We start from the raw sequence: 15875 nt of genomic DNA, 5'->3' as shown, positions 1-15875 counted from the left end.
TAAATTATCAGACATCAAGGAAAATTTCTTAAAATGATCTTTAGTGTCTTTCAAACCCATATGCTCTATACCTTAAACCAGATTGTACCCACATCACTAGTGGGTACAGAAACTACCCGATCACCTATGAGCGCCCTGTAAAAAAGTGCTTTCCTATTTCTTTGTATTACCCCAGTAGTAATCAGTACTCTGAATAGGAGTGCTCAAGAAAAGCTGACCATTTGTAAACCTGGGCATACTTTCCTTGGGTACTTTGTGAGCTATGAAAATGTATCTAAAAAATGTAAAGACAAACTTGTTTTTGTTTTACTCTAAAAAACAAATGACTGACTGGATGCATGGTCACTAAGTGGGTAAGACCACTGACTAGTTAGCTCATTAAAGTTACCACTCTGGCATTCATGTCTCCTGCAAACTAAATGGACAGATCCTTGGTCCATCTCTGGTCGTCTGACCCCTCTCCACTAAAATGGGTAACTCCACGCTGGCCATCCTCTGGATACCATCTTCCTGCTCTCATACACTGTGCACCAGTTCTTCTAAACTGATCTCTCTGATGATCACTTCACTTCAAAGTTCACTTATGATGTGCAGCATGGAACCTTTGTGAAGACACTAGTAAATCAAGGTTAATAGGGAAAGACACAACACAGTAATACATGGGGAGAGAGACAAATACTCAGAAGTAGAAAGAAGACACAGGAAGGACAAGGGGGACAGGGAGGAGAAGACAGGAGAGAAGACAAGCAACTCAAGGTTCCAACTCTCGTCTCCCTTTTACTACTGTAGTTCACAGTTATGCAACACAGTGACTAAACACAACTTAACTCAACCTACCTTTCCCTCTTGCCCCCATCACTTCCTCTCAACTCTGCTCTGGCCAGAGAAAAACCTCAGTTATTTGTTAACTGTTATGTAATACAATGAGGTCATTCTAGCAACAGCGTTTCATTGGTTTCCATTTGTCATGTGACTAAGTTGTAAAAAAAAAAAAGTCCCCTTTAGCCATCACTATTATGAGCATTCCTGGTATAGACAGACCAAAAGACCTAAGTTAATGATTATACAATACAGTGACTAAATACAACTTAATTTAACCTACATTCCTCTCCTGCGACAGTCAATTCCCTTCAGCTCTGCTCTAGCCAGAGTGATAATCTCAGTTACGTATTACTGTTAGTGGGTCATCATAGCATCAGCATCTCATTGGTTACCACCTGTCATGTGACTCAGTTGGGGAAAAAAAAACAACCTGTCCCCTTTATCCAACCAAATATTATGAGGACTTCTGAAATAGACCAGAAGTTCTGGTTCTTGACTTAAGGGAGCTTGTAGTCTCCTGGGGATGTGAACAGCAAAAGGTCCTCAAGTAGAGACAGTGTTTGTGTTCCCTACTGGGATCCCTCACAAAACCAAGCCTAGTTCCTTTCACCTAGTAAGTACTGACTACATTTTTGGTAAATAAATAGTACTCCAGTCTACTTCCACTTTAAAACTGTACAGAAAAGAATACAGGCCTGGACATCCAAAGACCTTCCCTGAGCCCTCTCTAAAACAGCACTCTTGCCCCTACATCACCGTCCATCCTCTTTTTTTCTTCCTAGGACTTATTCACATCTGCCATATTAGCTATCCTCACTAGACTGTGACCTCATCAAAGGCTGGGACTCTTCTGCTTCATTACACCATCTGTATGTAACACAGAAAATAAGAATTCAAGGACCCAGTTCACTTTATTTGACCTCTACCAACGTCTACTTAGCTGCTTCCTTCATACCACAAATACTCATGAAACTGCAACTGTTAACAAGGCATTGTGGAGAAAGAAGCAGCTTAAAATGGAGTAGTGAAAGGGGAGGAAGGAGAGAATACTATACAGACCGACTACAACATAAAGCAGACTTCAAGGGCCTTAAGTCTCACAACACTTTTCAGTGGCTAGAGAAATCACAAACACAATGTTGTGGTTAACATGTTACATCTCCATAGCACCTTTTGGTCAAAGACATCAATGGCACATAAATAGGTGGTTCACAGCATCTCCTGCAAAAAGATGTTTTACCTCTATGTGTATATACTAAAACTTGTAGATGAGTTTTTAAAAATATGCCAGGAGGATTTACTGCTGCTTAAAGAAACTGTACGATGCTGCTCTACTATAAGGGATAATGTTTTTCCCTTTGCAAGATTAACTTTCCTAACTCATTTTGCTTAAAATGGAGACACAGTTATAAACTAATAATATATTATTCAAATAAAAGACTGAAAGATTGAGGGGAGGGGGAAAAAAGAAATACTAGTGGGCAAAGGAAATCAGTGGTGACTTTCAAAGCTGCGCCCTTAGGCAGCCACATTTAAGCGTCAATAACGTGTTATTTCAAATAATTATTAAGATGGCTCAGTCAAAAAGCATATTTGTATCACAGTTGTAATTCTTAAGGTAGATTAAAAAGTGTTAAACAAAGGGTACAAAAGGTACAGGCAAGCTAAATGCTCCTACCTCTTCAGTGCTTAATAACTTGATGGCAGGGGAAACTTACCTCAACTTCATCACTTTCATTTATATCTTTATTATAACCCACAGGTGGTGGAAATCTCACATCATGGAATGGAATCTGCCTCTCTGGCTGCCAGCTGCAAATAAGCAAACGAAATTATTTTACATGCTTTTTGGCTTAATGGAAACAATGACCATGCTGCCATCAACTTTTAGTTAAGTGTGACCCTCTGTTTTTCTACTTTAAAGAAGCAAATGCTTTAAAACTGTCAGTGTTTTGCTGAGTGGGACATAATGGCAACATAGAGACACTTCAACAGAGTCTGCATGCAGCACAGCAGCCTTGTAGTTCTGTTTGGAGTATTTCTCTAAACACAATATAACAACATTACCATTTTCCAAACAAGTCTTTCTTCCAGTAATTTCAACCTCTAAGAGTTCTAAACTTAAGGCCACAACAGCAATTTCTTTTAATGCTTAAATTAAATACGTTAGTATCAGTAAGTGTTAGTAGTATCACCATACATCTACTTGCAAAAGAATTTTAACCACATTCCAATAACCACAGAAACTGGTCCTAAATGCCCTCTAGTTCCCAAGCAAAATGGGGCAGTCAGCACATTAGCAATTCACAACTCACTTTTCCCCCTTTAAATTTTAGATCCAGCGAGGTGCTCAATTCTTGCCATGGATAGCTGGCTGCTGATCTGTATGATGTACCAGCATGCACTGGCCTGGTGGGGTCTCCTAAACCACAGAAACCCGATGGAGACAGCCTATAGGAGTTCAGTAAGTTGCCTCTGGTTTTTAACTTAAAATTATATGGAACAATTTTGAAAAACACCAAATTATTCTTTTATATCCACAATGATATAAAATATTAAAAGATAAACTTTGTAAAAATACTGGAGGATTCAACTGCTAAAGCAGTCATTTCTGGGTTTACTGCTAAAGGGCCTTCTTAGTAAAATCCTATTGAGAAAAGCGTATTTTATTCTTTAGAGAAGAGCTATTATATAAGATAGTAGAGTAGGTAACTGAATCAGAATTTGTGGAAATCTATTAGGGCATATATTAGACTGAACCTTTTCTTTGAATTATTATACACCCTTGAAAACTGTAAACTGTCTTTACTTCAGAACAACTTTTTAAAAATATATTTACTGACATTAGTGGCTTAACATGTTACAGATGTACTGCTAAATTTGACTTGTAAAGCATATAATAATACATAATATAATTTTCTTGGTTTCAAAAAAGGAAGAATTATTTTAAGTCTTTAGTATACAGAGATAAAAATTCAAATTCTTTATTCAAAAACGTAAAATACAGAAGGTAAAAACAAAGCATCTAAAATAATGTGGTATTATAGGAGTTCCTTTACGACTGAAAGGAAAGAAAGTGTCTGAAGTTTTACAGATTATCAGTTTTTTGTTTTTTAACAGAAAAACAAAAAACACAAGGAAGTACAAAGAAGCTGATTTAGTACGGACCTATCAAATCCTGGTGATATGCTCAAACCCAGTGTTGAATCTCATGCATACTTCACAAACACAAGGAAAAAGCTGATCTATTTCAAATTCCCAGGATGACAAATAGCTTGAAGAGAACCTTGTATGCAGCTATAGTACAGGAGAGAATTAGAAGGTCCAAAGACAGAATAATTTTAAGTTAATAGTAGAAATCTGATTGAAAACAAAAGAGAACTGATCTATCAGTGTATAAACTAGACACATTCTTAAATGAATAGAGGAAATGAGTGTTTGCTTAATACTTTAGATTAAGGACTATAGGAGAAACTACTAGAGTGGCAAATAAAGATAGCTCTCTGTTTTTGGAAAACAGTGTTTACCTAGTGATGGAAGTAAGCAGATAAGAGTATAATTACAAGAAAAAAATTACTCTCCGAGTTATCAAAAATCCCTCTGCTAGAGGTGTGATGCTATTGTCTAGCATATAATACATGGATAAACATGCAAAGAGGCAGATTTTGGAACTTTTGGCTTTCTGTATTCAGAGAAAGGTATTCATTCTATTATCCAAACTTGTATTTTGGGCCGAGACTATTTGTCTAGAGCTGAGAACAGGGTAGGGTACTCTAAATCCTTTTATCTCTGTCCTCCTAAATATGTTTCAGGCATCTGAGACTACTACAGTTAACCCTTGAACAATTCGGGGGTTAGGGATGCTGACCCTCTACACAGTCAAAAATCCATGTATAACTTATACTCGGCTCTCCATACCTGAGGTTGGTGTCGTGGATTCAACCAACCTTGGATTGTGTAGTACTGTAGTATTTACTTTGAAAAAAATTCACATGTAAGTGATCACATGCAGTACAAACTCATGTTGTTCAAGGGTCAACTGTACTTTGTCCTGCTGGTAGCTAAAAGATTCTGCTAACAGTCTAATTATAGCATGACTGAGTTAAATACTGTATTTTAACAGATTTATTGAGATATAATTCACATAACCATATAACCTATCCACTTAAGAGTATGTACAAATCAATTTTTTTTTAAACAGTACATTTTAGTTGACATTAAACAACAAACTCCCCGAACTGTCTCAGTTGTGACATACAGACACTTTCAGATTGCTTTTTGGTGGTCACCCATGCTGAACAAGATTTTTCAATCTTCAAAACACCCATACAAGTCAATGGTTTTAAGCACATTCACAGATAGGCACAACCATTACCAGTCAATTTCAGAACATTTTCATCAACTGAAAAAGAAACCTCATACTCTTTAGCTATGGCTCTCCATCCTCTACCAACCCTAAGCAACCACTAATCTATTTCATCCCTCTATAGATTTGCAATCTGTTTTTGATACACTATTAATTTCTCTTGGCAAATAAAAGCCAAAACATTATCATTGTTGACCACCTTCAGAGTTCAGTAAAATCCTAAGATCACAACCACATCTACACTTTGTCTAAGAAGTTTATACATACTTTAGAATCTTGACTGGCCTGTCTGAAAACAGCTGTTTATTAGCATTCAAAAAATTCAGTCAAGAGAATTGTCTTCCCCAATGAAACGTTAACATCTATACTACTGATGTCTTCGTATATATAGCTAATGTTCCTAGGCCTCAAAGTACCTTTATTTACTCAACTAGCAGAAGAATGCAGAGAAGATCAGTTACTGCTATTAAAGACCATAAACATATGAAACAGATAAAAAATGTTAATGGGCAAACAATTATTTCCAATAAAATGTACTAGACAACTAAAACCATCAATTTTAGATTTAATATTACAAAACTCACATCTACTTTCCCAATACCCATGAACCCATTCATTTTTATCTTTTAATATTTACAAATATTCCTATCTAAACTCTCAGTTACTAATACAGAAGAATCTGGTATCTTTCTTCACATTCAAGGGGGCTGAGATGTAAGGATCAAGATTATACAAAAGAGATCTCTGAGGTCATTAGCAGGAACAGCCATCCCACTGGTTTAATACTGCGCTGTTCAGGAACTTCCTGGTCAATAACATGAAGATCCATTCCTGAAAAACACTCAAACTAGACTTGAAATTTTTTTAATGAGGAGTAAAAATAAAAATTAGCATAAAAATATTAAAGAACCTAACTATTCAAATTTTATCAAGACACTTACTTGTTTTCAAATGCCACTGTTATTGAATCTTCATGAACATCCTTTACAAATGCCTGTAAGAAAAATATCACAGTTAAATTAACTTCTAACCTTAAATGTCATTTTTGTTTTTAGTTACATTTTACAGAGATACCGAACATTTTATGTTTAAGAACAGAATGGAGCTTCAAACGAAAGTCTGGCAGTTTGTGAAGATCACTCATTCATGAATCATATCTATATTTAGATACCTACTATGTGCTAGGCCCTAGAAATACTGATTAGTTAAAAATAAAACAAGAAAAAACTGCTCAGAGATCAGCATCTAATAAGAAAAGGAGAGACAAGTAAATTGAAAATTACAATGCAAGTGGTGAGCGCAAAGCTGGAGGTACACTTCAGGCTAGAATTAACAGAAACAAAAAACTTGTTCCAGAGCTATATGCCACCTAGTATAAATCTGTTGTAACCTACGTTTTTCTTCATAATAAAATTTTAGAATACAATCATAAATAACTAAATATAATCTCAAATCTATGTATACACAAGTACACTAAATTCTCTCCAACAATATGCTGCTAATACCACTAAAAAGTCCAATTACCAGAGTTTAATTAAATTCTCAATCTCATAGGCACTTGGAGAGCAAAACAGTAATATGAAGTACAGAGGTTTAAATCTTTTAAATCTGATGACGCAATTGCTAGTAATCTGCAGAACGACACAACAAAAGTAATAGCTAACTAATTATCAAGAATTCTTTAATCAGCATGCTGTCTGTAATTCTATAAAATTAAGTTTTTAATAGGTGCAGAAAAGGAGGTTTTGTTTTTGACAATTAGAGAAGTAGGATAAAGCATAAAGAAACTCAAGGGGCTTTATATCTTAATTCATTTTAAAATGGCTTGAGAGATTTAAGCTTCTTACTCAAATTTGTTCTGTACATGTTTCTGTCTTTCCATGGTTTCTCCCTGTCTGCAGGATTACGGTCAAACTATTCTGGCCGTAAAAGGCCCTTCGTGACCCGTCCTGCTGCCGACTTCTCCCAGCTTCATCTTTCACATCCTTGGAGGTTGGGATTCAGCAGTGCTAAACTACTTGGGCCTCTCTCTGTACATGCTGCTATTCCTCCTTTCCTCTTGTCCTTCCCTTCTTTTCACCTAGCTATCTCTTAACGGTCTTTTAGGTTTCAGTTCAGATGTCACCTCCTATGGGGAAACCCAGAACACCAGGTTCAATTTGGTCCTCTGCATTCTTATAGCATCCTATGCACATCCCTGCTATAAACTTACCCCACTACATTATTATCGCCCATTTTCTTAGACAGTAAGCTTCCTGAGGGTGGGCAACATAGGTCCTATTTTATTTACTGTTGGACTTCAGAATATCTACTGAGAACTCAATGAATAGCTGTTATCATGGACCATTGCCTAAGGGGTTCCTATCCTAGCCTGGGAGGAAAGGTATGTGTACTTTGAGGGGGGGGTGGTATGTTGATCAGGGAAGACAAACTGAAAAGGGTGAGGTTGCTATCCAGCTTAGGGAGTGAAGGACAGGGAGGAAAGGCATGCCTAATGGGCAGCAGAAACAAAAGCTTAAGACCTGGAGAAACAGCTTGGGGTGTGGTAGAAAGAAATTCTTTGTGGACATGGAAGCCAAGACAATTCAGTGGAGAAAAAAAAAGTGTTTTCAACAAATGGTGCTGGGAAAACTGGATATCCACATGCAAAAGAATAAATTTTGGCCTTACCTTATACCATATATAAAAATCAACTAAAAATGCATCACAGACCTAAATGTAAGAGCTAGAACTATAAAACTCTTACAAAGAAACTATAGCAGTAAATCCTCATGACTTTGGATAGTAGGAAGATAATCAGTTCAGATTAAGACCATTCTTTAGGTTCTGTATCTTCAGTAACTGGCACAATTTCTGGTATATAGTAGGTACCCAATAAATGTGTTAAATAAACAAATGATTCAATGCAAATGTCTTGGTAAGCAACAACATATTTAAAGGCCAGAGTTAAAGCATTTTTTAAAAAACTGCAACTTTTCAAAATACCAAATTAAAACAGATCAGTAAAAGTATTAATTAGTTGTTCTTTAAGAAAAACAATGGCAAACAAGGCAGGGCCCTGTAAAGCATTTACAGTTGACCCCTGAACAACACAGGTTTGAACTGTGAGGATCCACTTCTAAGCAGATTTTTTTTTCAATAAACATAGTACCTATGTTTTCAATTTACAGACCTTTAAATTCACTAAGTTCTAATTGATCAATTAGAGATCACAATACATGGAATCAAAGGAACGAGGAGTCTGAGTTCTGAGTCTATCCAAACAGTTTCATCTTCCTGCCTTTGGGTGAGCCTGTATCAATTTCTTTGTTTCTGAGGCAGATTGTGTGAAGGGGGAGTTGGCATCCCTAAGCCTCGGTGTGTTCAAGGGTCGACTGTACATGGAAGCTAAACAGAGATACATAACTTCTGCAATTATGTTTAAAAGAATAAAAGCAAAGCTATGCTGAAAAAAAGTTTCCTTGTAAGATCAAGGTGGACTATAATTGAATCCAGGTGTTCTGCTATACCCAAGCTGGCTAAATTATTATTTCTAAGTCAAGCATGTGTATGTATTGTTGTTGGTTTAAATGAGGGGGAGAGGATCCACATTTTCTTCCTATCATTTTGATCTTTCTCAGTTCTCCTCAGCTATATTTAAATCACACATATTCTCCACAGAATATTTCGAGAACTCTAGTTTAATACTGACCATGATATTTTAGAATACACTATATTTCATAAGGGCGCACACCCCTAGTGCTCTAAGGGGTTGTTGCCTCACTATTGCTTCAGCAACAGAAAGTCTTGATGTTTCAATTAAAGTTGGAAGAATCGGTCATTTAGTTTTGTAAGTCCCACAAATCATGGAGGATGGAAGAACAGACCCCCACCCCTTTTCTCCCCTGTTTTTACATGGTGGCTAATACGAAATCAACAATCTGCTTTTTGAGGGTGGGACTCCTATTCGGAGCTAATCCCTTATTTACCAAAAAATGTCATTGCTTCTGTCTTCATCCTTGTCTACAGTTTTATGTTTCCACAAGTAATTAATATTAGTTCCTTACTGTTTACCACATGCTGAAAATATTAAATCCTTTAGTCTACTAAGAGAACCTTGCCTCAGGTGGGTGAAGAACTGTTCTCACTAAATCTGGTATCCTTCCAATACTACTGTCCTTGTCTAAAATGTGCTGCTGTTCACCAGAGAGGCTGCTGGCCATATCTGAATATTTATATTTCATTAATTACAATTAAATAAGATTTAAACATCAGTCTCTCAGTCACACTTGCCACATTTCAAGTGCTCAGTAGTCACACGTGACTTAGTCCCTACCATAGCGGACAGCACAGGCAGAGACCACGTCTGTCATCACAGAAAGTTCCAATGGACAGTGTTGATTTCAAACATTCACAAATGTTGGGGACTGTTTTCAAATTTACCTTGAAAGCACTCTAAAATGTAGTCTTATTACTTCACTGCTCTATTTTAATTTTTTTCTATTTGCCAAAAACTTATTGCACAGTTTAATCATACTCATTTACCACACTTGCCTATTTCCTCAAATTAAGCACTCCTTCAAAGGAGGAAGATCTGCAACTGTTGTGACTATTAAAAAAAAAAAAAAAAAGCTTTCAAATGCTCTGAAAGCAGTTCCGGATGCAGAGTGTCAGAAATGGTTTGAGTAATCATCACAGCCTCACCAGGGCCATTGCCTTCAAGTTAATGAGGCTTATCTGTATATGAATGTTTGCATGACTATTCCAAAACCAGTCATTTTTAGTCACTGTTTGCATATTAAGTGAATACAGCAGGCATATAATATCATCTTGTTGCTGCTGTAATAAGTGGAATAAAAGAAACTCACAGGTTGCCTCTGGCCTGCACTCTCACCAAAGACAAAGTCCTCCTGTGACTTCTAAGGCCTTTTGCTAAACCCTCACTTCCAACAAAGGTCCTATCTTGCTGCTTCTCATCATACTTTCTCCAATAACCCTTCTTTTTGGCCCTGACCCTCCCTTATGCTACCATTCATACCCTTTCTTCCCCTGGCCATGCCCAGAACACTATCACCTCACCCACCACCAACTTGGGAAACTACATTTTGTTGTGATCTCTACTTGTCTACATGAAGCAAAGTCGATGAGAAGATAGGTCAGGGGTTTCCTGAGAGGTTACCAAAGAAGGCAACTGAATGGGTTTGAACGAATACATGGAGGGAGCTGCGTGGGACTGGATGAGAGCTAGGTTCAAAATTTTGGTTCTATGACATAACTGGTCTCTGGGCCTCAGATTCCTTGTCTGCAAGTAAAGAATGGATACAAGGGAACTGGACTTGCCATCTAAAGTGGCTGTGAATAATGAAATCACACATGTCTAGTGCCTAGCACAATATTGTGGCACAAAGATGGCAGTAAACAAATGAGAGGTAAAGCAGAGAGGGGTATATTTTTTGAAAGATGCAGAATCATAAGCACTCTTGCACTTGAAAAGTTGTATCTCAACAAAAGCATACTTAAAAAAGATTTAAAAATTAGGATAGAAAAAGAGGAAGCTGTTTCCTCAAAGATATTAAATACTAAAAGGTTATGTAGACTGTGAGAAGGAAAAAAAAGTGATGAAAATCTTTGGGGTTTGAAAAAGGTGCTAAAGGTACAGTTAAAGACAAAGTCTCCTTATCGGGAGGAATAAACAGGAAATCAAAAAATCATTATGGGATCTCCCAACTCATTGGCAACTGGGCCACAGGGGCAATCACAAAATACTGAAGTGTGTAATGACTAGAGATGTCCAATTCAAACATTACATTACCAGGAATGATGAAACTAAAAGAAAGTCCATCTCTATCTGGGTGAACTCTTACTCCCCCACTATGTCTCACCCCTTGACGCAGCAAACTCTCTCACAAATGAGAGGTGACTGTGCAGAGAAATTTCTGTGTAAGGCCCTGACCACCAATGAACAACTACTGCATTATTACTGAAGACAGTACATGTAGTACAATGATAATTCTAATTAGAGAAAACTTAGAGCATTGCAAAATATCCCTCTTAGAGAAAATCTGTAGGAGATAGATGATAAGGACATATGAAATGTGATAAAATATGATTCAAACCCAAGGCTTCAAATAAAAAGCAAGTTATTGCTTTGCCACCCTTTGTATATGGGCACTAAGAATGTATGGGAATGAACGGAAAGGGAAAAGTAAAATAAACCTTATCAACAACCGTTCCAACCACAGTGCATGTCCAGGAATATTTGACTTCACCTGGGCATTTACCACAAGTTTTGAGAAAAATGCATTCTTTCTGGTTCACAATGACCCAAAGACAACACACAAGTACAGAGAGAATAGTGTTGAATGAGTTATTAATCTTCCTTGTGTATGTATTCTAACTTTTGAATACTTCAGTTCTTATGTGTTCCCAGTGTAATAAAAGCAAATTTCACAGCAGTAACAAAGATACCTAACTTTATCTTTCATTGATAAGCATTCATCTGAAGAAGTACAGGGTAATATGCCAGGATGCAAAAGTTAATAAAAAGGAAGCCGATACATAAGCTGAATATTTCATGACATCTCTGTATCAGCAGTTAAAAAAAAAAAAAGGTAGTATCGCCTTGCAACTGTACTTACAGAATGTTAAGGTAATTTATAGTAACAAATACAATCAAAGATTACAATGAAATTTAAAAAATCGGCAGGAAATCATACCCAATTCATTTCTTCAAGATAAATTTCATCATTTCAAGTAATCAGACTTGATCTGATCTCAAATCTGAGATCTGACCCTTACTAGCTCTGACACTTAGTAAGTCACTTATCTCATCTCTGTGTACATCTATGTCCTCATCTATAAAATGGGAATAACAATAGTACCTCAGGGTTGTGGGAGATGATTAAATAAATTAACAGAGGTAAAGTACCTGAACAGTCCCTGGCACCTAGAAAGCTCTCAGCACCTATCAACAGTTATCATAACCATAGTCATCTCAGGCGGTACATTCTCATAGTGGGCAGGAATCAGAAACCCAATTATTATACCACTGAATTTTGCATTCAATTAATAATTTGGAGGTTTTCAAAGTGCATGAGTACAAAGCTGAAAAATGCTCAGTTCAAAAGGAGAATAATGATGCTTCCACAAAGATACTAAACACTAGAAAGGTTATTTAGCCTGGGAAGAAAAAAATGTGGTTGACCCGAATAATTTACTTCCTCGAAGTAAAGAATAACACCTGTATGCAAAGTTAGATCTAGAGACTTCAGAGAAAATGTGAATAGTGCTTTATGCAAGTTTATTTGTGGGTAAAACTGATTTCTTACAGGCTATGTAGCTGACATGTTGGGCCACTAACGTCTTCATTAAAAAAAACTTCCTTGATTGTACATTTCCCTACAATAGGACCTTATTTCAACATTATTTGCTTAGGAAATGCTTTGTAAAAATGTTGTGAGGTATAATTCAAGTGTCATCATGTCTTAAATAACATAAGGCTCTGTAAGTTGTACATGTGACTAACTTTTTCTAAGTCAAAGAAATCCCTAAGCACACAAGTAGTGGCTCTGACAGTTACTAAACCTAACTTCTTTCAAGTTTTTCAGAATAAACACCAGAGGGAAAAATAGAAATAAGCTGTTACAATCTTAGGGTTTAGGTTTCACCATTCTGTTAATTCTGAATCCTAAGTTTGAGTTAATGTTTTAGAGAAAACAATCCAATTGTTCCCAGTTTACACTCTACCCAGTCTATACTGCAAATCTGGACCATGTGCTCAGAAGATGGAGAATTGTACCTTGCAACATGGGGTTCTGTTAGGCAAATCAAAGTCTGAATTCAATTATACTGAAGCCATCTGAGTTGCTTAGTTCTTTAAGGCTTTACAATCTGATGAACCCAGGTTCCTAATTTTCTCATAAATGTAACATTTCTCCATAACAGTTCATTTTTATTGGTCTTTATTTCCCCTCCTTTCTGCCCTTCCCACTGGACAGGCAACTCAGTTTACTTTTACTTCTACTTTACTTTTATGACTCGTATCAATATTGTGAGCTGTATAAAAATTTAAACCTTTTCATTATAGAAACCATTTTTTCCACCAATACAGACCATTTGAGGCTTTCTTAAAATAAACCTTAATTAAAAAAACATAATAGCAATTTCTGTGCACACGGCTGTTCATGTTTCACATTTCCCCTCAAGGAACTAAGGGACAACACATTCCTTTTATTCACCTTCGAAGTAAACAACTTTGTTAAAAAACAAAAATAGGGGGGATTAAGAAGAGAGATAGAGGGCATTTCTTATATTCCAATAAGTTTGCAAGCCAAATCATGGGAGCAAATCATAGATTGCTGGAATGGAACAATGAATCCTTCAAGACCAGGATGTGCTACTTGCCCTCTATAGCAAACAAACTCCACTAAAAAAGTAAGAGTGGCATCCTGTCTAAGCTAGTATCACAAATTAGCACACTGCTCAACCATTAGCCCCTGCTCATATTTGTTACAGTTAGTGCCACAAATCTAGCAAGCAAAACTACCAATCTAGGAAACAATGACTCTACACAAACCAGAAGAAATTAGAGAACAATTTTACACAAACTAACCAACAGAAATTATGGATCACTGAAATAAATGCATCCAGAATTTTGACTGCAGAGTCACTTGGAACAGTTTTTTATTGGTGAGGCTGTTAAGAACATAAATGCTGGGTTATTTTTTCTTCTTTTTACAGCTAAAGGTTTTATCATTTTGCTAAAAGTATGGAACAATTTACACACTTTACTCACTAATGATATACACTAATCTCCAAATAGCTCCATAAAATTGGTAAACACATAACATAGTTAAGCCAATGTTTATTTTCCTATAGCTCGTTTGAAATGTTTATGTTATTCTAAATAAATTTAAGAATTGCGTTTGGACAATAGCAATATTTAATTTCCAAGCTTCCTTCTATGTGCATCTTCTGATGCCAAAATACTATAGTAAGGTGAGATATTACTTACAAAAGTTAGAGACATTCAAGAGGAAACGAAAACTTATAAACTGACCAACACACGCACTGCCAACACATGAAAATATTTTTAAACCTTTTGAAAAATGTAAGATATTAGTTGTTCTGCAATGGTGTAACTTACAAAAGAAAAACTTGCAGTAAAACCACGCATGCCTATTTAAAACCTCAACAATACAATCCACTGCAACATTACACATTCAGAGAAGATAGTCAAGTACTTGGAGCACAGAACAATCATTTCCACTCACTTGAAAAAAATCCCTAGTAATTATATACTCTCAGTTAATTTCCTGAAGTTTCATGGCATATATTCAGGCCTTTGGAGAGTTAATTTTTTTTCTTAAGTGGCAGAGTTGCCAGTGTTTTTAGACGCTGAAGCATCTGTATTTCTGAATTTCCCACATTTATAACAAGGGAAGGGGACCACGAATATTCAAGATTACCAACTTCTTTAAAGCACTACTCGGGTATGTCAGAGTCTTCCCGAAACTTTTGGATCTAAAATCTCTTCTGAAACCCAGAGAGAGAGGCCACTAAAAATTTGTTGCCATTGTGACCTGGTACCGACTACAGCTTCTTACTACTCTTTCTTCACACTCCTCGCCCAGAACAGTGGAGCTCTCCGAAGTCCCAATGCTGGACCGGAAAAGAGAAGCCAAAGGAGATCTCAAACCCTTTTCGCAAGGCAGGAGGTGGCTTGACGGAAGCGCCCCCCGCTCCTCGGCAACTACCCACACGTCAGGCCCGGATCCCACTGAGAGAAGATATTTAAGAAAAGAGAAAATAAGCCGTCACCGTCACTTCGTGCGGATACCGGCCCTTCCCGCCTGGATCCCCTACCTGCCGCCGGCCCTCGCCCATCCCCAGCTCTCCCTGCCGGGGCTCGGCCCCCGAAAGGGCACCCCCTTTTCCTTGCCCGCTTCTAATTTCGACAGGCGCCGGGGCCTCACGTAGGAGAGGCAGCGAGGCTCGAGGGGCTTCCTACAGGCCCTAAGTCCGGTCCTTCCCTCCCTCTCAAACCACATCCCGCCGAGCGCGCCCTGGCCCCCGGGCGCAGCGCTCAGGAAGAGGGCCCCGGGCCTGTCTCCGGCCGAGGCTCAAAAGAAAAGGGAGGGAAAGAAGGGCGAAGATGGGGCCTGCCCTGGAGCCAAGTACCTTGTAGAAAGCGCCATTGGAGCCCCGCACTTCCACCACCAGCTCCTCCATCTTCTCGTCAGCCCTGCTCGCACCGGGAGCCCGCCCCTGAGAGGTGGGCTGCGGGCGCTCGAGGCCCAACCGCCGCCGCCGCCGCCGCCGCCGCCGCCGCCGCCGCCGCCGCGCTGCCGCACGCCCTCCGGCAGCGGCGCCGCCGTCACAGCCGCCTCCTGCGCTCGCCGTCGGCTCACCGCCCGCTCCGAGGCGGCCCCTCACCGGAAGTGAAACCGAAACGGAGCCGAGCGCCTGACTGAGGCCGAACGCTCCGGCCGCTCCGCGTGTAAACAGTGAAACCGCGTCACGTGACCGGCGCCGCCCCTCCCCCCGCGGGTTCGGCCCCCTCGGCCCCGCCCTCTTTCCCCTCGCGGGCCCAGGAGCGCGCGCCTGCGCGCTGCTGGAGCCCGGCCGGTGGGGTTGGGGGGGGCCGGGCCCGACGTAAGGCGAGCGGGCTCTGCGTGCGTGGGCTCGGCGGCGGGCGGGAAGCGAGAAG

General features: G+C 38.8%; 1 protein-coding gene across 17 annotated transcripts in view; it reads right to left on the bottom strand.

The window, feature by feature from the left end:
• Nucleotides 1-15619, bottom strand: part of FMR1 (fragile X messenger ribonucleoprotein 1) — a 37035-nt gene extending 21416 nt beyond the window's left edge. For 5 of the 17 annotated variants that reach the window (XM_045518813.2, XM_045518812.2, XM_045518816.2 and 2 more), the window contains exons 1-3: nucleotides 15347-15537; nucleotides 6130-6182; nucleotides 2541-2634 (exon numbers count right to left, since the gene is read on the bottom strand). In XM_045518813.2, the coding sequence (XP_045374769.1) occupies nucleotides 2541-2634; nucleotides 6130-6182; nucleotides 15347-15397 (198 nt within the window). In that variant the 5' untranslated portion in view covers nucleotides 15398-15537. Of the gene's footprint in view, nucleotides 1-2540; nucleotides 2635-3137; nucleotides 3245-6129; nucleotides 6183-15346 lie in introns of those variants that run through there. The other 12 variants (XM_045518814.2, XM_045518817.2, XM_045518821.2 and 9 more) reach the window with 6 other exon arrangements.
• Nucleotides 15620-15875: the final 256 nt, after the last annotated feature.

This window comes from Camelus bactrianus, chromosome X (genome assembly GCF_048773025.1).
Source record: "Camelus bactrianus isolate YW-2024 breed Bactrian camel chromosome X, ASM4877302v1, whole genome shotgun sequence".
Classification (NCBI taxonomy): Eukaryota; Metazoa; Chordata; class Mammalia; order Artiodactyla; family Camelidae; genus Camelus; species Camelus bactrianus.
The sequence above is the reverse complement of the archived record's forward strand: the minus strand, read 5'-3'. Positions and strand labels throughout refer to the sequence as shown.